This window comes from Melospiza georgiana, chromosome 5 (assembly GCF_028018845.1).
Source record: "Melospiza georgiana isolate bMelGeo1 chromosome 5, bMelGeo1.pri, whole genome shotgun sequence".
In the NCBI taxonomy this organism is placed as follows: domain Eukaryota; kingdom Metazoa; phylum Chordata; class Aves; order Passeriformes; family Passerellidae; genus Melospiza; species Melospiza georgiana.
In genome coordinates this window covers 61,651,499-61,675,441 of record NC_080434.1, presented here as the reverse complement: position 1 = coordinate 61,675,441, position 23,943 = coordinate 61,651,499, and the positions used below count along the sequence as shown (strand labels likewise).

Genomic DNA, 23,943 nt, shown 5'->3' with positions numbered 1-23,943 from the left:
ACAGACAATAATATAAGTTGTGATATAAATGCCAGCAACACTGGTACCAACATGGAATTAAATGCCCTGGGACACCTGCCCATTTAACAACATTTTAGATCAAGACCTCTATAGTGGTTATCACATTCCTTTATCTACTTTTATCTTGGTTTGTTTTTGGTATGGCTTGGTTTGTGCTTTCGTCTGAAATATCAGAGACATATTATATATTTAATAGCAAACTGCAAATATTACTGATGTATTTACAGTTTTTATGGTGAACAGCTTGCAGGAAAAATACTGAGGGAAGTACAGATGTTTAAACTCTATTCATAACTGAGGCAGAACAAAGTACCTGTGTGCATCCACTGTACTAGGCGCATCATGAGGAATACTGTACTGCAATTCCAAATACTTTTTTCTCTATTTATTTTAAAAGAGATAGGAATTAAAATCTTTAAAATAAATACATTTCCTGAATGGAACCAATGGCTATACCCTTAAGTATGAGTAAAAGTGAAAAGGCTGAGTTAGGATGCTATAATAAATGTATTTTGAGTACAAAAGACTTGTAATTCGCAACTCAACTATTTGTAAAAATTAAAAATTGACACTTTGAAGAGAAAAAAAACAACAACAGTACCTTGGCAAGTAAATTTCTTAGAGGGAGTTGTGAGAAGAAGTTTATCTGCCATTTCTCCAGGACCAGCACAACGTGCAATACCAGGTTCTTTGTATTCTGATTTGACCCAGTCAGATAGCCACTGCATATTACAATCACAATAGAGAGGATTTGCACCAATAGCCCTATGGAAAAAAAGACAAATAAAGAAGAGAATCAAGTTTTAAATGGCTGCTTTTTAAAAAAGAAGCCAGAAAATGGGTTGGCAAAAACCATTCAGAACACAAACCTGCTCTCCCACAACAAAAATACTGTTACAGCACTACTGTTTGGATTTGGGTTCTAGATCAAGAAGTGATAGTTTTAGTAGAACATAGTCCAGAAATGCAGATATTCTTAAAAGAACTATGTGTGAGCTTTGGTGAGCTAATACCAACTAGATCTGTTTCACTGTTGGTTTGTGACAGTGAAGATCAGCTGCATGAGCAGAGTGAAACTGATCCTGGGCAATTTAACAAGATAACAAGAATAAAGAATGTCTTCTGAAGCAGTCAAGAAAAATCCACAGAATTCTGCCCTGATATTTCTCCTTTTCAGTTTATGGCTCTGAGGCTGGTACAAACCATCTGTTTCTAAGCTTCCAAATTGGATTTAATTATTTCCTCTTTGCAGCTGTCTCACTGAACTCACAAATACGTGCAGAATTCTCTAAGAGTTTTCTGCTGCATAAGTAAATAAAACCACATTATCCTAGCTTTGTGGTAGTTACATAAGAATTGCTTCATTATGAAAGTAAATCCATTTCTTTAAATAAGGATCCTTGTGACTTTTTTTTAATTAAAAAAAAAAATTAGCCAGAGATCTTCAGAATTAATTTCTGTAACAGATTTTTAAGTGTTTATTTTCTCTGCGATAAACTGGAAATACTCTTAAAACTCTGAAAACAATGAGACATTGTGTAGTTAATTTGGAGGACTGAAGCCTTGTGCTATTCTGTAAAGATGTACTCGTGTTCCTTTCAAGAAATAAAGTAATCATGGAACTTTTAACAGACAATCTCAACATGTGCAAACACTATCAGATGGCTGTATTAGAACATCCTCTTCTCCAGATGTTTCAAGGTTTTCCACAGCTTTGAATCAGTGGGTCTTCTAGAGATACAAGAAAGTCTTTGTCAAGCAAAGGCAGTAGGAACCACCAGAGCTGAAACACTCTTTTCTGCCTCACTGAGCAGAAAGCCCTCTCATTTTAACTTTTTAATACATTCAAGCTGTACTCGAGAAAATATACATATTTGTCAGGCTTAAGTCAGAGCAATTAAAAAAGGAAACTTAGTAACAAGGGAACTTCCCATGCAAGCAAAAATACCTAGAATTTGTCCATTCTGTATTTGCAAAAGTGGACGTCAGCCTGAACTAACACAATTGTTCTGCTAAAATCAAAACATTAACAAGGATAACTAGTATCCATAAAGAAAACAATACCAGGAACAATCAAATCTATCCAAATTTTACTGATATTTCATGCAGATAAATTGGTTTACTAGTAGCATTTGAATGTGTTATCAATGACTGAAACCTTAACCAGAATAAAATTTCTGAGAGCTAAATGTAAATGGACAATATTAATTGAGAAACAAATAATTTTTTGACAAATGCTGCTGTTCAAAAACTTAAGCCCCCAGATATATCTAAAGGCACTAGTCAACATACTCCTCAAAGTCCCAATTTTCCAAAAACACCACGACATTTGCAGAAGGTAGCTTGTTCTAATTTAGGGTCCCAATGAAAATTAAAAACCGGAAAAATATTGTCTCAAATTATGTTCTGAAATCAGATGTGACGTGTTTAGTGTCACCAAGACCCTGACAGAGAATCATAGAATAATTTTCATCCATTTCTCACCTCCTGCACAAAGCAGGGCTACCTTGGTAATCAGGGCTGCTCAGATGTTTCCATCTGAGCTCTGAAAATCTCCAGGGATGGAGATTCTCCTGCTGAATCATCCTCACAGTGAAGAATTTTTCATTTTGTTCAATCAAATTTCCCTTGTTGCAGGTTTTGATGCTTTACTCTGATTCTTCACTGTGCACCTCTGAGTCTCCATCTCAGGACTGCTGTAATCCTTAGAGGCTTGAAGAGTTTTAGGTCTCTCCTTGGCATCCCTTTCTTCAGGCTGGATAAGCCCAGTTCCTGTAGCTTCTCCTTACAGCTCAGTTGATCAAGCCACCTCCCAACCCTGCTTTCCCCTCCGCTGGATTTGCTGTAGCTCATAAACATCTGCTTTGTACTGGAGGAACTGGACACACAGCCCAGATGTGGCCCTAGGAGGGCCAAGCAGAAAGCAGTGGTCAGTGTCCTCAATCCCCTGGCTGCTCATTTTCAAATTCAGCCCAGTGTCTTTATCCTTCATTGCCATAAGGACACAGGGCAGACAAGTTCAACTTGCAGCCCAAGCAGCAGGCCCAGAGTTTCTCTGCTGAGCTGCTCTCTGGCCAGGGGCCATCCTCTACACGAGTTTCTTCCAGAGAACTTTGCATTATATCTTTGTTTGGCTCTATGAACTTGGCTAAGCATAACAAAAAAAAAAACACCACAGTACACAAGCTGAATACTCACAGGTGTGATAATGCTGAAAGATCATTAAAGGCTCCTTCAGGAACAACAGAAATATCATTGCCATGTAAAGACCTTAAAGAGAGAAGAAACACAATAATATCAATGCATAAAAAAATCATCAGGTTAACTTCTCAAATTTCCTCTTTTTCAACAGTTTTCATCTTTTCACTTTTTTTTTTCATTGATTTTTTTCATCCTGGATTTTCACAAGAAATAGAAATACTGTAATTATTTTAAAATTGAAAAATAAAAGTTGATAAAAGTAGGCACAGTTATGCAAAGTAACAGTTTGATTTAAAGATAGCAGATAGCAAAAGAATTTCTGATTTTTTCAGCATCTCCCTGAAATTTGCATTAATTATGTTCATGATCTTTTTAATCTTTCATGGATTCACAGAACAGACAGACATTGACCGTTAATAAAAGTATTAACTTTTTTGTCCAAATTTGATATAGAGGTATAAAATTAAAGACTTCATTAAGATTCACTACTGGGATCTCTTTTGTAGAAAACCTGCTGGTTTCACCAACCACATGAAGTTTAAAAAGGGCGGGCGCTGCATTCTGCACCTGGCATGGGGCAATCCTGGATGTAGGTTCAAACTGAGGAATGAGATGCTGGAAAGCAGTGCCAGGAAAGGCACAGGGCATCCTGGTCAGTGGGAAGTTGAACACGAGCCAGCAGTGCCCTGGCAGCCAGGAGAGCCAGCCCTGTCCTGGGGGGCACCAGGCACAGCCTGGCCAGCTGGGCAAGGGAAGGGATTCCTCTGCTCTGCTCTGGGCTGGGACAGCCTCACCTTGAAAATTGCAGTTTTGGGTGCCACAGTATAAGAAAGATGGAAGCTAATACAGACTGTCCAAAGAAGACTAATGGTGCTGTGAAGGGCCTTCAGAGGAAGCTCTATGAAAAGGGACTGAGGTTCACTTGGTAGTTCAGCCTGGAGGAGATTGAGGGGAGACCTCATTGCAATCTGTAAATTCTTCTTGAGCGAAAAAGAAGGGGCAAGCACTGATCTCTTCTGTCTGGTGACCAGTGACAGCACCCAAGGGAACAAAGCTGAGTTAGGGGAGGTTTAGATTGGGTATTAGGAGAAGATTCTTCACCCAACCACCAGAAGGTGGTTGGGCACTGGAACAGGCTCCCCAGGGGTCACAGCACCAAGCCTGATGGAGCTCAAGAAGCATTTGGGCAAGGCTCTCAGGCACAGGGTGTGACTCTTGGGGATGATGCTGTGCAGGGCCAGGAGTTGGACCAATGATCCTTGTAGGTCCCTTTCAACTCAGCTCATTCTGTGGTTCTATGAAGAGTATCTCTTCTTTTCTATAAATTAATTCATTTACATGAATATCTAACGCATACAGAATTACAGTTCTTGAAATTATCCATATTGTTATTGAATCACTGAAGTTATGAAAGTACACTTAAATAATGCCATACTTTAGCTATTTAGTCCAACTAAGTATTTAAATGTTTATAAATGACCCACATGGAGGCAAAAATTACATGTTCTGCTGTGGGCTTTTGAAAAGGAATTTTTGCAGGCTTTCTTCTTAATGACAAACTAAAACTGTAAATGAGACTGTTCTTTATATTCCTGTGTCCATTTTTGTGCCCCTATGTTTTTCCTAGTGGTAAAATGGAAAGTTTTCCTGCAATCAAAAAGTAAAGTTATTGATTTTCAATACTTAATAATGACATCATGGCTTTGGAAATACTCCTACATTAAATAAAACAAGTCAAAGAAATTTACTGTTGCAATAAATATCTTTAAAATTCAACTGCAACCCCCCCTAATATATACTGAAGAAATTTATGCATATGGCATTTTTGCTAGACTTTAATGCTTTTAACAAGGAAGAACATAACACAAAAAAGAAATACAGCTGCCATTAAAAATGAGAAAAGTAAAAAGTGCATGTCTTAGATTTTTAAGGCTACATAATTATCACTTCTGAAATATTTGATAGGTTTTATAATCTGCTAACTTCTTACGGTTCCGTTCTCTTCTGTATACAAATTAAAATTGTGGAAAGTAGCAACGATTAAAAAAAATACTTACAACAACCTGAGTGATTTCAACCCATCAAAAGTCCGTGCAGGAATACATCTTAGGCGGTTGTAACTAAGAATTCTGAAAATATACAAAATGCTGTCAGCAAGTGAATCGGTTATTCAGTAAACTATGCAGAGCATGACCAAAAGCAGCTTTTGCACACATAGCTAGTTAGGAAACAAGTTATTTTACAGCCTCCAAACCAAGCAAGTTTTAATGTCAACTAAACACCCTTTCCTTCCAAGACAAGAACCCCACTGTAATGCTTCCAAAGAGTCACTGTTACATGTTTAAACTTACAAGGTGAGCAGCTGAGTCATGTTGCTGAAGCTCTGATTAGAAAGAGTGCTGATTCTGTTGTTACTTAAATCTCTAAAAAATAAATTCAGAAATTCAGATCTTAAAATGACTGCCCCAGTCCCAAAACACTGTAAGTTAAACAGACACATTTTCATTAGTAGAAGTAGTATTATCGTTGATATAACTATTTAAAGCAGCACCTGCTTTTATTTTCACATGCCATATACAAGCCCAGCAAGTGTTTAGCTTGACAAATAAAAAGCATTTCCATTTCAACACAGATGAAAAAGCAGTGCAATGCATTCTAATACAATAGCAATGCTCATCATGCTACCAAGTTAATAATGCAATACTTCATAAACTCAAGCAAAAAAATGAAAGTAATGTTTTAAAGTGGAAGTCATTCTAGTCATGTCCCTCATGACACCTAAGTAAATATCATTTAATACTCTACTTAACACTTATATGATGAAGACATCAAAGCCCAGAGCTATTATAATAAAGAACTTAGATTTACAGTAAAAGCCTTAATGTCTTTGTTCAAAATTCTAATGAATAAAATCTTAAACATAATTATGATGGAAGCCGTAGTGGTATGCTGGTAGCTTCAAAGATGCTGATTAAATGTGAATATTGTCAGTTCTTTATTCTCGCATTGTGCTTTACTTCTCATTTTGTGTTGACTATTTCAGTATTGTTTCATGTATTTTGTGGTGAAACACTGCCCTTTTTTTTAGAGGGAACCTTGATCTATTAACTTCAGAGCACTGTTGAATAGGTACGCAATATACATATTTCCCCACTTGAAATTTTCATGGAAGTATCAAATATGACTGACTCATAATAAGCATATTAGGCAACCATAACAGACAAATGCATTCAAAAGAGAAAGAAAAAGATAAAAATAAACAACTTTGTTAATCTGGAACTCAGGAGACTTGTATGTAATTATTTTTTGACCACAGAATTATGTACAGTGGTTTCTTTTTCCAAACACAGCTGAGGAACATTGTCAACTACATAACAGCAGTATGAGTAAACATACAGAAGAATTTAAAAAAATGTGCCCTGCAGGTCTCATAAATGGAGACGGTTAATACTCATTTGCATTCTATTTACCATTCATGAATTCATAAATTCCCAAAACTATTCACAAAGATTTCCTACAAGTTCTACACCGGATAGACTTGAAAATATTGCAAGGGGTTTTTTTTTTTCATAATATTATTTTAAAAATACAAAAAGTTTTGAAAGTATGGGTTTTCAAAACTTTGTGACAGTGACATCTTTTGTCTAACGTGAGGTAAATAAAGGAAATAAAGTTCTTGTTTTTGAATTGTGCTAAACCCAGTGAAAAATGAAATTTGGTTTCTCCCCTCACTTTTCATTCTGATTATAATGAAACCAGAAACTGCTTTCAGAATGTAGCACAGTTCAGCCTCAGCTGGTGTAAATTTTTTTAGTCCTAACAAAGACCATGGAATTACAGCTGGAATTAAGGCATTTGCATCTATAGTCTTCCTGTTTTTCCTCACTGTACACTTAAAAGGTACAGAAATCATATTCAAATAATCCATGAGGTAGAAGTAATAAAATTTAGAGTAATTACAGTTTGCCTAAAATCACATAGTGAGTCAGCAATTGAGTTGGCAGCAAGGCATTTTAGACAAGCTCTCTCCTTGGGTCATGAACTGTGGGAGAAACAATTACCATGACTGTAATTGATCTTATGTCTCTTTTGAGGTCAGCTATAAGTTTTGCTTTATTATTTTGTGATGTAATCACTGGAATAATACACCCATGCTCATAAAAGGTGACGGACTATATTATATGTTGAATGCCATAAGTAGAATAAAATATCCTCAGTTATAAAAAATGGTTGGGTATTGTCTGAAAGATATGACACGTTTTACAGGCTTTTTCTTACAAGTAAATGCAGGTATAATTGAGTAAGGTATTTTGTTTTGCTTTTACTTCCAGCAGAGAACGCTGCTTTAAACTACTTACATGAGTGTCAAATGCTTGTAGTTGGAAAGCTCTTTTGGAACTAGGGTAAACTGATTTCCATCCAAATAACTAAACAGAAAAATAAAACAAAGAAAATTATATATTTCATTAAAATAGGAGCATCTTCATCCACTAATGTCAGAATCCAACAGTAAAGTTAATAGCAAATGAATGCATACTTTTCCATTTTATAAGAAAACTTCCTTACAAATTTTGGTTTTTAGAGATACAACTGAGGATTTGTAGCCTAAGATCCAAATGCTACTGTATGAAGTAACACAATAAAAATATTTCTTGCATTATAGTTTCTATTATTTCAAAATGACTGCAAAATGAGGTCTTTATCATCTCCATTTCCCACACACCTACAGAGAAAAGGTAAATCTAACTTCTGCAAATCACATTAAGTGTGGATTTTTAGCTATCATATAAAGAAACAGACTCCAGCATCGCACAGGTAGTCCTTTACACTGCAAACAGCAAGGTCTGGTTTCATCTCTAACAGCAAATTCATTTGTCATGCCTGTGATTCAGGTCACCTTTCTTGATTTATCCCTGTAAATTTCATGATACATCAGTACACCATGCTACAGTCCTACTCCTGTGAAGCACGTTAGTGACTGCAGACAGCAATCAATTACCTTTCACTAGAAAAGTCAGATTTTTCCCCCTCTCAGTAGGTTCACAGCTCCTGTATTATTATATTGCTCACTCTTCTTCCATGCTCATAACTCTCAATAAGAGACCTTCTCATCCTTAGAGATAATGGGTTCAGAGCTCTCAAACTGTGCACAGGCAGAGGAAGGGAACGAGCCTTGCCTAAAGAGCTTCCAGTGTGCAGCCAGACAGGACAAAGTACAAGTGGAGGGGCTCCTCATGTAACCAGGGAAAGTAGTTCAGAGATTACAGCAAGTGCTGAATTCACCCGATGGTTTGAAATGAAGCAGATAGTGGCAAGAAGATTAAAGGTCTTTGGCTTCTCAGCTAGGGAAAATGACTTTGCTGATGGTGGTATTACTTATGTTTCCTGGAACCCAAGTGGAAACTACACCCTCATTATCCCTGTACAAAGAAGATATTTTTGCCATCCAAGTACTTGCAACATGCCTGAGCTAAGAGCAGTCTTTGATAGAGACATTTTTAGTTTTATTTTGAGCTTAATATCTTTACGTATGCTGTAGCATCTTTGGAAATTTCAGTCTTGACTAAATGGATGAGCTGAAACACAGTTAAACATCACAAAAAATTATCTTCATCTAATCAAAAGGCTGTCTTTCTTTTTCTTTTTGTTTGGACTATGACTTTCTAGGGGTGCTTGCCAAATCCAAAATGTGTCTTGACAAACCTTATACTTAAGACTATGGTAATGATAGTGAATAGAGCATGGGCTTATGTAATTAATTATTTTAAAAAAACCTCAACTTTTAAATTTTTTGAAGAAGTATTCTGAGGACATTGTTTTATCAACAGATACATTCGGTGATATTACTAAGCTTCATTAGAACTGAAGCACTACAAGTATCCACTTGCCTGATAAAAATTCCTTCTTGTTCAAATGAAGCAACTATTATGATATTTTATAAAACACATGAAGAGTACGTCTTAGAAGAGCCATGCATGCTAATGAGCAAGAAGAATCAATCAGGATTGATTCCTGTTAACAGGAACCACCTCCATTATTCTTTTGAAAAATATGCTGAATTGCATGCTTAGACACTAAAGCACACAAAAGTGGAAACAAATGAATTTTCAGTCACAGGGGTCCATTTGCAATTCCAAAAGTATCTCTCTCTAGCTGCTTTGCTTAACATTGCATTGATGACCTTATATTGCCAAATTATATTTATACCAGACTGTATTCAAGAAAGTCATCTTCTCTTTGACGGAAAAAAAAATAAACCACCAAATTCAAAACGTAATGAAGTTGTGGTTTTATATACCTATATACCTGTGTGCTAATTTGAAGTCTTAAAAATTTCAATTTATCAATGGCTAAAAACTTTTAGATGCTGTTAAACACCAGACTAATAGTGGGCATCTCAGAATCTTCTATATAATACCAAACCATATAATACCAAACCATAAAACAGTAGAGTTTTTTAGTTACTTACACAACATAATTATGATGTTTTCTGGAAAAGCACTACATTAACCAGTCATTATGAAACATTATTAAATACCTGCCATATGTAACACAAAGCAACATTTTTCTTCCTGCAAATAATTTCTATTTCTTTCAGTATTGTGACCTATTTGATCAAGAACCAAAACAAACGAATATCTAAATTTTTAGGTTCATATTTTCCCTTTCATAATGCATAAAAGTTTGCTTGTATGGTGCTATGAGCAGCTCATTCAGGTTATATCTTCAAACAATACCTAAGGTAGCAAGCTTTTTTTTATGTCTGTTACTGTCCACCTGAATCAAATAGATTCATAAAATGCAATCTTAACAATTTTTCTCATAGAAAAAAATGTTTCAATAGGTTGATAAAATAGCCCAAATTTTATAAAACTGCCTATGAGAAAAAGAAGACATTCTATTAAAACCAGTATTTTTGCAATATCACAAAACTATCATAATCTCTGCATCATAGAATATCCTGAGCTGGAAGAATCACAGAATCATTGCATGGGACCTCTGGAGATCATCCAGTCCAAACCTCCTGACAAGGCAGGGTTACCTCGAGCAGGTCACACAGGAACACATCCAGGTGGATTTTGAATGCCTCCAGAGAAGATCCACAACCTCCCCGGCTTTTTCCAGTGCTCTGACACCCTCAATATAAAAAAGTTCTTCCTCATGTTGAGGTGCAGCTTCCTGTGGCTTAATTTATAGCCATTAATCCTTGTCCTGTTGCTGGGCACCATCCTGTTGACAGCAGCCTTTGAGGCATTTGTATCTATTGATGGGATCCCATCTCAGGGCTCTCCGCACTAACCAGGCCCAGCTCTCACAGTCCCTCCTTGCCTAAGGAGAGACTCTCAGCCCCTCATCACCTTTTTTGCCTCTCTAGTAACTTCTTGTCTTGAACTGTGGAGACCAGAATTGAACACAATGTTCCGGAAGTGGCCTCACAAGGGTTGAACAGTGAAGGAAAATCACTTCCTTTGACCTTTGCTGGTTATACTTTTCCCTAATACACCTCAGGATGGAGTCCAGCTCCTGTCTCTGCTCAGGACAGCCCCTAGAGTAACACCATGTGCCTGAGAGCATTGTCCAAACCCTTCTTGGACTCAGGTAGGCTTGGTGCTGTGACCACTGCTCTAGGGAGCCTGCTCCAGTGCCTGATCACCCTCTGAAGAAGCACCTTTTTTTGGCATAATTTTACTTCATACTGATGTGAAAGTGACTGGTTTGTAGTTACCAGAGTCAACCCTCTTGCCCTTCTCAAAAACTGGGACATTTTCCAGCTTCCAGTTGACTGGGACCTCTCTAGATTACCAAGAACAGACAGAAATCATTTAGAGAGGCCTTGTAATGGCATCAGCCATCTCTTTGAGTATTTTTGGATTAATTTCATCAGGCCCCATAGACTTAGAGAAAGCCAGAAGAAGCAGCAAATCCTGTGCAAGTTTGGGGTTGGCTGGGTGTTAATCATTCTCACAGTCATGGTCCTTCAGCTCAGGGCATTGGGACCCTCAGAGCTGATCACTGGTATTGAAGACCTAAGTGAAGAGAGCATTAAACATCTCTTCTTTGTCTGTGTCCCTGTTTGTGAGGTGACCATATTCACGGAAAAATGGACCAGTGTTATTTCTGGGCTGCCTTTTGCTATTAAGATATTTTAAAAAGCTCTTTCTATTGTCCCCAGCAGTACTGGCCAGCTTCAGCTCTAATTGGGCCAATTTTCTTCCTACAGTAACAAGCAGCACCTCTATATTCCCCCCAGGTCACCCACTGGAAGTACATATTTCATTTTTCCCTTAGCTCCAGAAGATCCTGCTTAGCTGAGCTGGCCTTCTGCCTCACCTGCTTGGCTTCTGACATTTTCAAGTTGCTTGCTCTTTAGCTCTTAACAGGTGGTACTTAAAAACTGACCAGCACTGATGTACCTCAGTACCTTCCATGGACACCTTACTAGCTCCCTGAGCAGCCTGAAGTCTCCTCTCATATTCAGAGTTGAAGTTTTGCTGGCACTTTTCCTCCTGCTGGCAGAGATTTTAAACTTGACTTTATGACCACTGTGGCCAAGACAAACACCAGAAGCCACTTCACTCACAAGACTCTTATTAGACATGCAACAAATCCAGGAGAGCAGCTTTCCTACTTCACTACCTTAGTACCATAAAGCCATTGTCTAGGTGTTTTTAACTCCTCAACACAGATGAAGCCCATTGATTTAGAGGATTAAGGTGCTTGATTTAGAGGTAAAAAGTATTGATTAAGAAGTATAAAAAACATGTTCATTATGAGAACACATTCATGTTATTGTTTTCTTTTTCCTTTTTCATGTAATTGAAATTCATTCCTTTCTAAGCAATGACCAGAGATTAATCAGATTCACTGTTGCCCTTAATTTAACCCCTTGTAACATGATATCCACACAGTTATACAAGGGTTCAGCGCTGAGGATATAAAAACTGAGAGTGATTACAATTTTATACACATATATTTTTAAAGCTTTTCAATAACAGGTAGTTCTTAAGAGTGGTTTGGGACTTACAAAGCATTGCTAATTCAAACTTGACCTCTAGTTTCTCAATATAACGTGGAAGTCTTTATAAACCATTGGATTAACAAATTTCAACTCATCTACTAAATTCAATTCTTCATTTTCTTTTCCCCTCATTCTTGACACTGACAATAAAAATCTGACATTAATTTTCATAAAAGTGAAAAAAAAGCATGCCACTTACAGTTCAGTCACATCTTTTGGGATGCCTTTAGGCAAAGCTTTCAGCCCTTTGTTGCTGCAGCGAACTACTGTGTCCAGACAAGTACATTCTGCAGGGCAGCGGGCCAGGGGAGAACAGCTATTGTCATCATTTCCTGGTTAATAAAAACAAACAGATGCTAAGACTGCTAATAAATGTCTCCTCAGTATTAGCAGCAATAGCCCACCTGGATTTTCTTCAAGACATCCTGATATATCAGCATTACAATATCTCAAGGTAAGGAAGAAAAATGACATCATCTATGTAAATCATCATTCCAAGAATTTACATTTCAGGTGATGCTTTACTTAGTACAATGCTGTTTTACTAGGTAAGAATGCTATTATATGAAAAAAAAATCATTAAAGAAAGAATAAATCCTGAAATGAAAGACAATAAACTTAAAAAAGTATTAAAACCAGTCTTTTAAAAAAATATACAGCCATGAAAATTGACAAACCAGTAATGCAGTAAATGGAAGTATGTATGAGAGATGCAAGATAGCAGCATGTCTTTCAATTAAGACTTAATGAAGCCACAAGCTATAACATGTCATGTTATTTGATCAAGTCACCTGAAAGTGTGTTTGATTCAAGCCTCGGTGTTTGAAAATATTCTCATCTGTACAACAACATTTGATCAATTTTATTTTATACTATTTCTAAATTATTAATTACAGTACTGAAGATAGGCAAGAAAAACTTTTGAGGGCATATATACAACAGCCCATGCTTGCTGATCATCCAAAATTTAGTGGAAAATTTTTAAACTGACATAGAAACTGAGCGTGAAGGGCTTTAAAGTGCAATACTTTGGGATCTATGGGATTCATGCAGCTATCTATATGAAAGCTGAAATTATAAAAGGTTAAAAAATTAATTTCCTTACCATCATCACATGTAAAATCCTGAATTGCCACGTCCTGGATGGGAATCTCCTTGAGGAAGTAGGGTTTCTGGCAGCGAGGGTTCCCTGTCACAATGCGTTTCTTCCTCAGCCAGTCTCCAAGCCACGCCAGGTGGCAGTTGCAGTTGAAGGGATTGGCCAAGAGGTTTCTGAGAACCACAGGAAAGTTTATCTCAGATGACACCATCTTTTCATCCTAAGGATTATACTTCTATTTTCAAAAAAACTTACTTTAAACACTGTTCTTCAAACAATAATATGTGTAAACCATAGGTGAAAGGTGTAATTTAGGCTCTGTGCGGTGAAGCTTGATACAACTTGTTTAGAAATAATTTAAAACTGTCCAAGACCTGACTTCATGTCAAGTCACTCTGTACCAATAATGCAATAATTCCATATAGAGTTAGAGGCTGATTACTTTACATTATTAGCTTTAACCTGACAACAGGCATTCCATTAATTTATCATCTCAAGATTTCCATCTTTTATTTGCTCCAGAGAATAAATTTCCTTTCCGAAGTGACAGCTAAGCTGATTACATGCCAGTTACAAAAATGAATTTACTTCTAAAAGCCTCAGTACTTTTGGCATCTCCTTACTTCAGCACAAACATATTGACAACTCCATTATTTATAAACATGTCATCCTTAATACGCAAAATTAGTAACTGGGTGCAAAGTGTCACTTCTCTTGTAAAAGGGGGATTAAGTATTTTCCTGAATGATGCTACCTACAACCAGCACTTCTTCATGAAACTGAGTGGCACCTTTGCTTACTCTTTTAAATTCCCTTAAATCATATCACATTTAAATTAAAAAAAGGATGCTTCTTTTTATAGAAAAAGAGACTGAAGCTTCCTTATAAAAAACATATAAATTAAGATTCTCAGCAGACCAAGGAAATTGAAGCTAGTAATTGAGTGGCACAGGGCAGAAGGACTGACAACATGGTAATCTAACCAGCTGTGATTGTGTGCTGCCTACCCAAAATGTGGATTTCTACCCGGGTTTAGATAAGTGGGCTTCCATGAGGGGTGTGAGCAGGATGTTTTTCCTGCATTCTTAGACACTTCTGGAAACCAGTCTAACACTGTATCAGAGAGTATGAAAACATACTCTTCATGTGCCCAAGATGGTCCAGAAAACAGAATTTCTCAAAACTGCCTCTAAGAAATGCTTTTATCCCTGAACTTTACTAAGTGCTGTGAAATCACCCATCAAAGTTATGAGGGAAATGCCCCTCAGAGGTCAGAGACGCAAATGCGGTCACGGTAAAAGGCGAGCGTGACTCACAGTGTGGAGAGCGAATGCAGCGTGTCGAAGGAGCCGGGTGCCACCGTGGTGATCTGGTTGTCATACAGCGAGAGCAGGCGCACAGAGCTCAGCCCTGTGAAGCTGTCGTTTCCCACACAGCTCACCCTGTTGCTCCTCAGCATCCTGAGAAAGAAGGATCAGCATTTTTCAGCTTAGCCTGGGCAGGGACCAAGACTGGAGTGGCTGCTGGAGTGAGGGCCAAGAGCTGTGACCACAGAGGGGCTGCTGCCAGCGAGGGGACCACAGTGCAGTGCCCCCCGAGCTGCCTGTCACCTCACTGAAGAGACTGAGTGCAGTGTGTGTGGAGCAGGCTGGAAGACAAAGGTGGGTGGGTGGGTAGCTTTCACAGAGGCAAGGGGTGTTTCACAGAATGGGTAAGGTTGGAAAGGACCACTGGAGATCATCTGGTGCGACCCTGCTCAAGCAGGGTTCCCTAGAGCTTTTCCCTAGAGAGTTACTCAGGATTGCGTCCAGATGGCTTCTGGGTACCTCCAGATGAGACCCCACAACCTCTTTGGGTAATCTGCTCCAGTTTCCCCTAAGTGTTCAGTTTTTTTTTCTTTTTCTTTCAATACCAGCAGCAGTAACTATGAATTTTTCATTGACAAGAAATGAAACTGATTGAAATTCCCCAAATCAAAAAAAACAAAGCAGCCCTGTCTTCATGTTTCAAAGGACAGCGACTCCAGAACTGCTATTTATATAGAGTAGAGGCTTGTACCAGCTTACCTCCTCTTGAGGTCCCTTTCACTTCATTTTTCTTAGGACAGATTCTAGAAACCACTTCTACTGCATTCAAAAGCATTTCATTCAAGTGAAATCAGCATTCCTCCTCATCTTGACTCTAAGACAGTACATGTTTCAGAATCCTAAGCTATTCTAAAATCTCTCAAATTTCTCTAAAACTTAAGAGCTTTGAAGTCTGTTATTCTCCTCTCTGTCCACCAAAAGATGGTAATTTCCCCCCTTGCTCTTGTCTAGGACTAGCTGCTTTAAACAATTTTAGCAGCTTTAACTGCAAGGTTAGAAATTGTAGACGTGATTTATTTAAAATACCTAATGTCTGTGGACAGCTGAAACCCCAAAGACTATTTAATCTTGGCTCTGGTCTGCAGATCAGAAGGACAGACTCTCTGAAGAAGGCCAAGATGCTGCAGATTGTATAAACATATTTTTTGAGTGGAAAGAACTAAACTGCTTCATGGAAAGAATGAAATGAGTTCAAGCTATAGTGCTTTTTATCTTGCCTTCACTGTTGAAATGACAAAAAGATTACTTAGGAGAGAATCATTTCCCACATTTCAATACACACCATAACAATTTCTTCCTCCAGCAAAATTCCCAGTAATGGTTGAGTTGAAATGAATCAGACTCCATTATGTAAAATGTGTAATTCCCATGCAAAATTCTGTTACTCTGATGATTATTTCCATTTCCATTTCTGAAGCTGGATGTTTACCCATTCTCAACTGCTTCATTGCTTTAGAGGACCCAGTATACCCATAATTAATAACTAATAAATTAGTATAATGTATAGCTTGTAGTAAAATAGGAATAAAAACCAAAATATGCTTGAATTATCCATAACTAATTCTCCAACATAATTTTTTTAGGACAGATACAATATTATTCTCAAAAATACCTGTGAGAAAAGGAGAATAAAATCACACAAATAAATATACTTACAGTGTTTTGAGACTTTCTAGTCCTTTGAACATTTTGTGTTGAACACTTTCCAAGCGGTTGCTTGTGAGCAATAGTTCATTCACACCAGAGGCTCCATCAAATGCTCCTTCTTCTATATCTGTAATCTTGTTATTGCTCAGGTTTCTATTACACACAAACAGACAAGAACTGAGAGGATTTTCTTTTATAAGTGTCCTAAATTAACTGCTAAATGCTGCAGTCTGAATAAATTCCAAGAAAGACTTAGAATCTTAGTTTTCCACTAAGCTTGGAAAAGATTTCCAAAATCATCAAATGTAATCTTGATGCAATAGCAAAGTTGTTGTGTAAAAGAACAAAATATAAATACATCATTCAACTTCAAACCAGTAAAAAAAAAATCAATGCCCTTCTAATTAAGGAAGCAAAGATTTTTAAAGTAATCTTTGGAAGATGGTTTTTAAATAGTGGCAATTACCCAAACTATGCTGCTGCCACATAAGAACATATTTTCCTAATTTTGAATCTTATCAGTAACTATATTTTTTCAGCTCTCCGGCCTTTGAAGCATTTTTAGATGAATTAATAACAAAATTATACTGTATGAGTACAGCACAGCTAACCTCTGATTTATTGTATCTTGACAGAAAAATATAAGAAAACAGTATAAACAGCAACATATGTAAAGGAAATGTGTGAATATAAACAGTACATGAAATGTTAATAATTTATGACATTAGCTAGAGAGGAGGGTTTATAAAGCAAGATAATTGCATGTATCTGCAATTTGCCTGCAAAGTGGATCAAAATGTGGGGAAAATGACCTAAAATATTGCCAAAATACTTAGTGTTTACAATTTTAGTTGAAATATGGAAATTGCATCCCAAATGTGTAGTATCTGTACTATATATACACAAAAGCAAACATACGCAACAGCACACATTTTCTTAAATATTTTTCATAATAGTGCCCTTTTGTTTTGTTTCATATAATTATTTACACATACTACAGAAGTACATAGCTACATATTAAATGGTATAATACACTACTGATTTTTAAAAGGATTTTAAAAACTGAGACAAAGTGAATGGAAGTAAAGTTGAAGACTATTTGATGGAATTAAAGGTGTTGGGAAGAAAATCAAATATTATTTGATGCAACTTCTAGAACGGTGTTTAATTCATTCAAAACAAGAAAGATATTTGTTAGGAAAAAAACCCAGGAAGTTGTGGCTTAATCTTCAGGGCTGACTACTCTCTCTAGACTAGCTGAAATGCAACCTACACCTTGCCTGTGATGAAGTATACAATATCTCATCAGTTAGGTGGGATAGGACCTTTAATATTATCAAGTCCAAGCATCTAATCCAGTACTGCAAAGTCCATTACAAAAATGTATCCGTAAGTCTTTCAAATTTCTCCAGGGATGGCAGCACCACCACTCCCCTGGGTGACCTGCTCCACTGCTTGACAACCACGGAGAAACCAAACTAAACCTCCCCTGCTGTGATTTGATATAATTTCCTCTCATCTTGTCACTTGTCACCTGGGCAAAAAGGACAACCCCTACCTCACTACAACCTCCGTTCAGATACGTGTAAAGAGCGATAAGGTCTCCACCGAACTTCCATTTCTCCAGGCTAAACAACACATTTCCTTCACTGCTCCTCATCACACTTGGGCTCCATACCCTCCAGCAGCTTTGTTACCCTTCTCTGGACTCTTTCCAGCACCCCAATGTCTTTTTGGTAGAGAAGAATCCAAAACTGAACAAACTACTCAAGTTGTGCCCTCACCAATGGCAAGCACTGAGGGACAATCACTGCCCTGGTCATGCTGGCCACACTATTGCTGATACAGGCCAGGTACCATTTGTTTTCTTGGCCACCTGGGCACATGCTGGTTCATGTTCACCTGGCTGTTTACTGGCATCCCCAGATCCTCTTCTGCTGGGCAGCCTTCCAGCCATTTTTCTCCAAGTCTGAGCACTGCCTGGGGATGTTATGTCAGTGTAGGTCCTGGCACTTGGACTTGCTGAATCTCATACCGTTGGCCTTAGCCCATCTATCCAGTCCAGATCCCTCTGCAGAGCCGATCTACCCTCCAGCAGATGCACACTCCCACTCAACATGGTGTCATTTGCAAACTTGTGGAGAGTGAATTTAATCCTCTCATCCAGATTATCAACACAAGTATTAAACACAGCTGATATGGAGCCCTAGGGAACACCATTTGTGACTGTCTGCCAACTGGATTTAACTTCATTCACCACCCTCTGGGCCCAGCCATCCAGTCATACTTTTACCCAGGGAAGTATATGTCTGTCCAAGCCATGAACAGCCAGTTTATCCAGGAGAATGCTGTGGGAAATGGTGCCAAAGACTTAACTAAAGTCTAAGTAGACAACACCCACAATTAAGGCTTTCATTTAGTTTCACAGTGGAGCTGTTCAGTCTGCAAGGCGCTGTGGAAGACTGGAAGCAAGAAACTCATTATTTTTAATCTCAGATGGCTTGTCAATGTCAAGCCCTCAGTTTCATAAAACCTTTTTGCTCTTTCTGTAACATGGATACTACTTCACCCACTTCACATAGATATTTTAAAGATTAATGTTGCATAGCTAATCAATGTTGCAGTGCATACACATGCTTTATTACTGATGAAGCGTCAAATCAATGAAACATTCAGGCCTCAATTTTTCAATGTCATCTGTGCAGAAAGATCTTTGCACCTATTTTGAACCTCCAGAAGAAATATGAGCTTCACAGAAATACAGAATTCACTCATATTGGTGTCTCTGCAACATCAGTACTTCACTTCCTTCCAGTGATGCTTAAGCAGTCACTCTATTATTCTCTCAATGGAAGAATATTGCAACAACTGATAACTGTATTAGGAAGTTATGGAGCAGTATTATTAAAATAGTTCACTCTTTATTAACCAGATTTTAAAACCTTTGGGAGTTTCAACAGACAGCTACATCAAGACCGATTAATATTCATCCTTTTTTTCCCTTTTGTCTTGAACATACCTTCAATTTAAAAGAAATATTGTTAAATATGAAGATCTGATATATATATAAATGCGTGTGTATGCATGTGTATGTATGGCACATCAAGCAGTTTATTTATTTCATAGAATCCTGAAATCATAGAATGTCTTGGGTTGCAAAAGATCTTAAATATTATCTAGTTCCAATTCCTCTGCTGTAGGCAGGGGCAACTTTCACTATATATTGATGAGGACATTAAACACAGATCCTCAAGGGACACCATTTGTCATTGATGTCTTTGGGACTCTGAGCCACTGACCATTACCCTCTGGATGCTGCTGTCCAAACAATTTCTTATCCATCTAAGTCCACCCATCAAACCCATCTCTCTCCAGTTTAGAGAGAAGGATGCTGCGGGGGCCCATGTCAAAGGCTTTACAGAAGTCCTGACAAATGACATCTACAGCCCTTCCCTTGTCCATTGATGCTTCATATTGATACTTGATATTTCCAAAGTACACTGTAGCAGTAAAAAGTGCTAATCTGAGATTCTTGAAGATTGAGGAAAACAGGGTATCTACTGCATAGCACCAGAACACTGCTGTGCCAGATATTGCTCCATTCTTTTTCTAAGTACTGCAGCCCAGTTCAAAGTGGTAAGGTGTCAAAGGCAAGTTCATTTTACATTGTTGGGGTTTTAAAAATATATTAATCGAAAAAAATCAGTAATAAATATTTAACTAATTGTGATCACACCATCAAGGATCTGGTTAAGGCTAACAATAGTTGAAGCAATACTATTGCTCCCTTAAGATTTTGATCACTAATACTGATCTGTTACAAATGGTAGTCTCAAGGTGACTACTAATCTGTTTTTACTTGCATTCTTCTTCACTACTATTTATGTTTGTGAATCTGTGCTCAATCATTTCAGGATTAAACCAAAGTCTAACTAAATTATCTACCTTCAAATGTGTCTTTTACATAAGCTAAAGAAAAGCTTCTCATGGTCTTATTTTTAGCAACACTTGCAATTGGTAAGATTATAAACTACTCTTAGAACATTAACTGTTAACATGGACTTACATGGGTGACCTATCGAACCTCTTTTTCTCAGTCATTTAAATTTTGATATTCCCCTCACCTAATGACCGTTTAATGAAGCACAGAATCAATGGCATGTCCTTAATGTGCTGAAAGAGGCAAAATTGTCTGGTTGGAGAGTAATACAGGAAGTTACAAAAGATTACTGGAATCTCTTCTAAGCAGCTTATACTGTGAGCTCCCTGCTGTGGCTGCATAAGAGACCAGCTGGCTGGATGCTGCTGTGAAGGTGCTGGGGCTGTACACCACGGGAAGTGGCTGCTGGCAGTGCCAAGCCCCATACAGGAGAGCTGCCAACTCTGACCTACCTCAGGGATTAATTTAAACCCATTCTTGATTTTTGATTGGAATAAACTGAATCTTTTGTAGATTAGAACTAAGAAAGGTGGAGAGTCACAGCAAGGAGCTAATACACTGTCTGAATAGACAAGGTCATTGAATTTGCACTTACATTTTACGCAGCTGAGGAAGTTTCTTAAAGATTCCAGTAGCTTCCAGGACTGAAAATTCATTGTTATTTAGTCGCCTAAAAAAAAATTACATCAATTTCAGAAAAAAATTGTTCAAGGATTGATACAGAATGTTCCACATTATGTGAACTTTTCAGTCTGATTTCCCTGAACATCTGATATTTAACTGGTAGCTGCAGAACAATTCCTTATATAGTGACATTCCTAATTTTGATAATTCCTGTGAACGAACATTCTCATTCCTGGGAACGAACATTTTCGTTAGTTAAACTTAGGCATACATAAGACATTTTCAAAACCTGATCACTAAAGTTTACACAGCTAAAGCTGAAAAGGAATAGAAGATGTGTTTTTAATTTTCAAACAAAAACGTAACTAAGGGAAGATTCCATGGCAACTTATAAATAAAAGTCTTTAGAAGGACATATAAACCACTGAAGATTAGTCTTCTGTTCTTTAAAAGGATATCAGGTGGAGTCTGCCAGACATCTGGAGGTACTCACAGAACACTATTTACAGGAATGAAAGAATTACTCTTCTTTTGAGTAGGGAATGAAACCCACCGCATAGGTCTTCCCATGAATTTAAAAAACACTTCCCTCACCATGATTTATCTTCATACCACTACAGCTGGCACACATGTATTGCTTAAGGCAGCATTAAATGCTGACTTGTAACCCTATAAGAAGGAATGCAAAGAGTGACAAATACTAGCTGGGCATTTCTCTCTCCTGCACAGGTATCAAGGCTTACAGTAGAGTATACCTTTAACAGCAACTAGGTTAGGGGACCATCTCCATTTCAAACAATACTTGCATTGATCCAGTACTCCTTACTTCCTCTCTTGAAATGAAAACGGAAATTATGAGTCTTAGATCCTTTATATGCTCTAATAGAGCCATATTATTAAGGAAGGGAGTCTGTCCAGCATTTCTTTAGAAATCTTACATAGGAAGGAGAAGATAGGACTGACAAGATCGCTGTGAAATGAAATTCAGCACAATTCTAAACCCAGAATGCTTTTCAGAATTGCCTTATTGCAAGACAAGTTTAGAAAAAAAAACAACTAGAAAATTAAAGAAAGCTGTTTGTTCATCCTTTCCTTCTGTTCATTCTCATTGATAGCCAGAAGGGAAATGAAGGTTGTAAATCTGAAGGTATGGTTGTACAACAGTTTCAGCATGGAACCAAGCAGAAAGAAGACAGAAGTTTTTTGGATATACACAAAACATTCATACACAAAACTACAAGGAACATGAATTTCAGAAGATGATATCACCTCTAAAAATCAGACTTAATGTGATTTTTAGGGGGACCATATGAAATACTCTTGCACATTTTAAATTACTAAAGTTATTTCTTTACTCTAAACAGACTTTTCTTTACCCTATCAACAAAAGAACCACTGACCATTCTATAAATACTGACATCTCCAAATACTTTTCAAGTGCTATACCATCTAGAATGACGTGATAATGAAAACATTAACCGATTTCATTAATACTTACTTGTTCTACTGCAAACATTTCTAACCGCATCGAAAAATGCAAATAATTTGATCATTTATCCTTTGCAACAATCTTTTACCAATTAAAGTAATTTACTTTGTCTCTCCCTCACGTTTCTTTCACACAAATGCCTTCAACCCTTCCTGTCTTCTTTTCTATGATTCGTGTTCTCCTTGAATTTTTTCAGAGCAATTATATCCATCTTGAAAAATGAAGTCTTGGACACAGTATTCCAGCTGATCCTTTACTATTGCTATGCACAGTACAATAATTATTTCCTGTAACCCATATTCTACATTCCTATACATATATCCTGAAATGAAATTTGAATTGGTGCCCAATAGCACTCCTTCATCTTTAATATGTATGATAACCAGACAATTTTTTCTTGACCTATTTGCTGTTTATGTCTCAATCTTGTAGTTCTATCTAATTTCATAAGTAGAATTTTAATTTTATTTAAATTGAATTTATTTTACTTAAATTAGTCTATACACAATTGAATCAAAATTATTACGGATAACTGGAAAGTTTACAGATGTGATGGGATCTCCACTCTGTATCTTAATATTATTTTTTGAGCCCAGTCCTCTTCACTGGTGAAGACAGCAACTGTAGTTATCACCCATCACTAGATTAAGAAAATTATTTTAAAATTACTTTTACCTGGTTTATTCAAATAAAGTACTGAAATACCATTCTCAAAATCAAAAATAAACAGAAGCATTTGATCTCAATGTCTACATATTCTGTTTGTCTGGATTATTTGATGCTTTTTGCTGTTTTAGTAACACAATGGCTAAGATATTGCATGTTTTTGAATAATCGTTGAACCTTCCTTGAAGCCTATATGCTGCAGTGATAGCTGTGCTTTCTAAAACTATCTTGTTAGGTGATCATCTATTGCAAAATCATTATAAAAATTCAGCATATAAGACTGAAATTATTTTTTATTTAGCATTTCTCCTGGGGACTTCATTTTGAGTGATTTCTGAAATGCTTCCTGAATTTTCCTACATTTTAGAAAGCTACCTGAAAAATATTTTATTTTTGGGGTGCAATTACAGACTTGTACTTTACATCAAATACTTTGCTGTCAGATTAGACAGATCATACAATGATTCTCTGGAAGACAGTGAGCAAGGGACAAAATGGGAAGTTAGAACAGCAGTTAGTTGGTTTAGGTATAAATTTTTAAATTTTACAATTAAGTAGCTGTCTTGAACTGTATTGATATTTTTTGATTTAAAAACAAACAAACAAACAAACAAAACAAAACAGCAGCTTGGAAGAAACAGGGCTTTTTCCCAGTGGTATTATTGTTGTTATTCTCATACATGCCAGTAAATATGCAAACTGGAAATCAAAGAATGGTCCTAGAGCTAGACTGGGAAGTCCCAAGATGAACAACAAAGTGCATCAAAGACCAGGACAGGAGGAAACAAAAGGAAGAGCTATAATTTTTGTATCAGTGAGGCAAAACCTAAAATAATGTATTTGGCTAGAGTGAATGGATTTTTAGCAGGA

The 23,943-nt window shown here is 37.1% G+C and overlaps 1 protein-coding gene across 5 annotated transcripts in view; it reads right to left on the bottom strand.

Moving 5' to 3' along the window:
- Positions 1 to 23,943, bottom strand: part of SLIT2 (slit guidance ligand 2) — a 256,998-nt gene that overhangs the window by 37,926 nt on the left and 195,129 nt on the right. For all 5 annotated transcript variants that reach the window (XM_058024095.1, XM_058024098.1, XM_058024096.1 and 2 more), the window contains 10 exons: positions 20,890 to 20,964; positions 16,364 to 16,507; positions 14,657 to 14,800; positions 13,347 to 13,513; positions 12,441 to 12,573; positions 7,581 to 7,649; positions 5,574 to 5,645; positions 5,280 to 5,351; positions 3,220 to 3,291; positions 623 to 786 (listed from right to left, as the gene is read on the bottom strand). In XM_058024095.1, the coding sequence (XP_057880078.1) occupies positions 623 to 786; positions 3,220 to 3,291; positions 5,280 to 5,351; positions 5,574 to 5,645; positions 7,581 to 7,649; positions 12,441 to 12,573; positions 13,347 to 13,513; positions 14,657 to 14,800; positions 16,364 to 16,507; positions 20,890 to 20,964 (1,112 nt within the window). The remainder of the gene's footprint in view (positions 1 to 622; positions 787 to 3,219; positions 3,292 to 5,279; positions 5,352 to 5,573; positions 5,646 to 7,580; positions 7,650 to 12,440; positions 12,574 to 13,346; positions 13,514 to 14,656; positions 14,801 to 16,363; positions 16,508 to 20,889; positions 20,965 to 23,943) is intronic.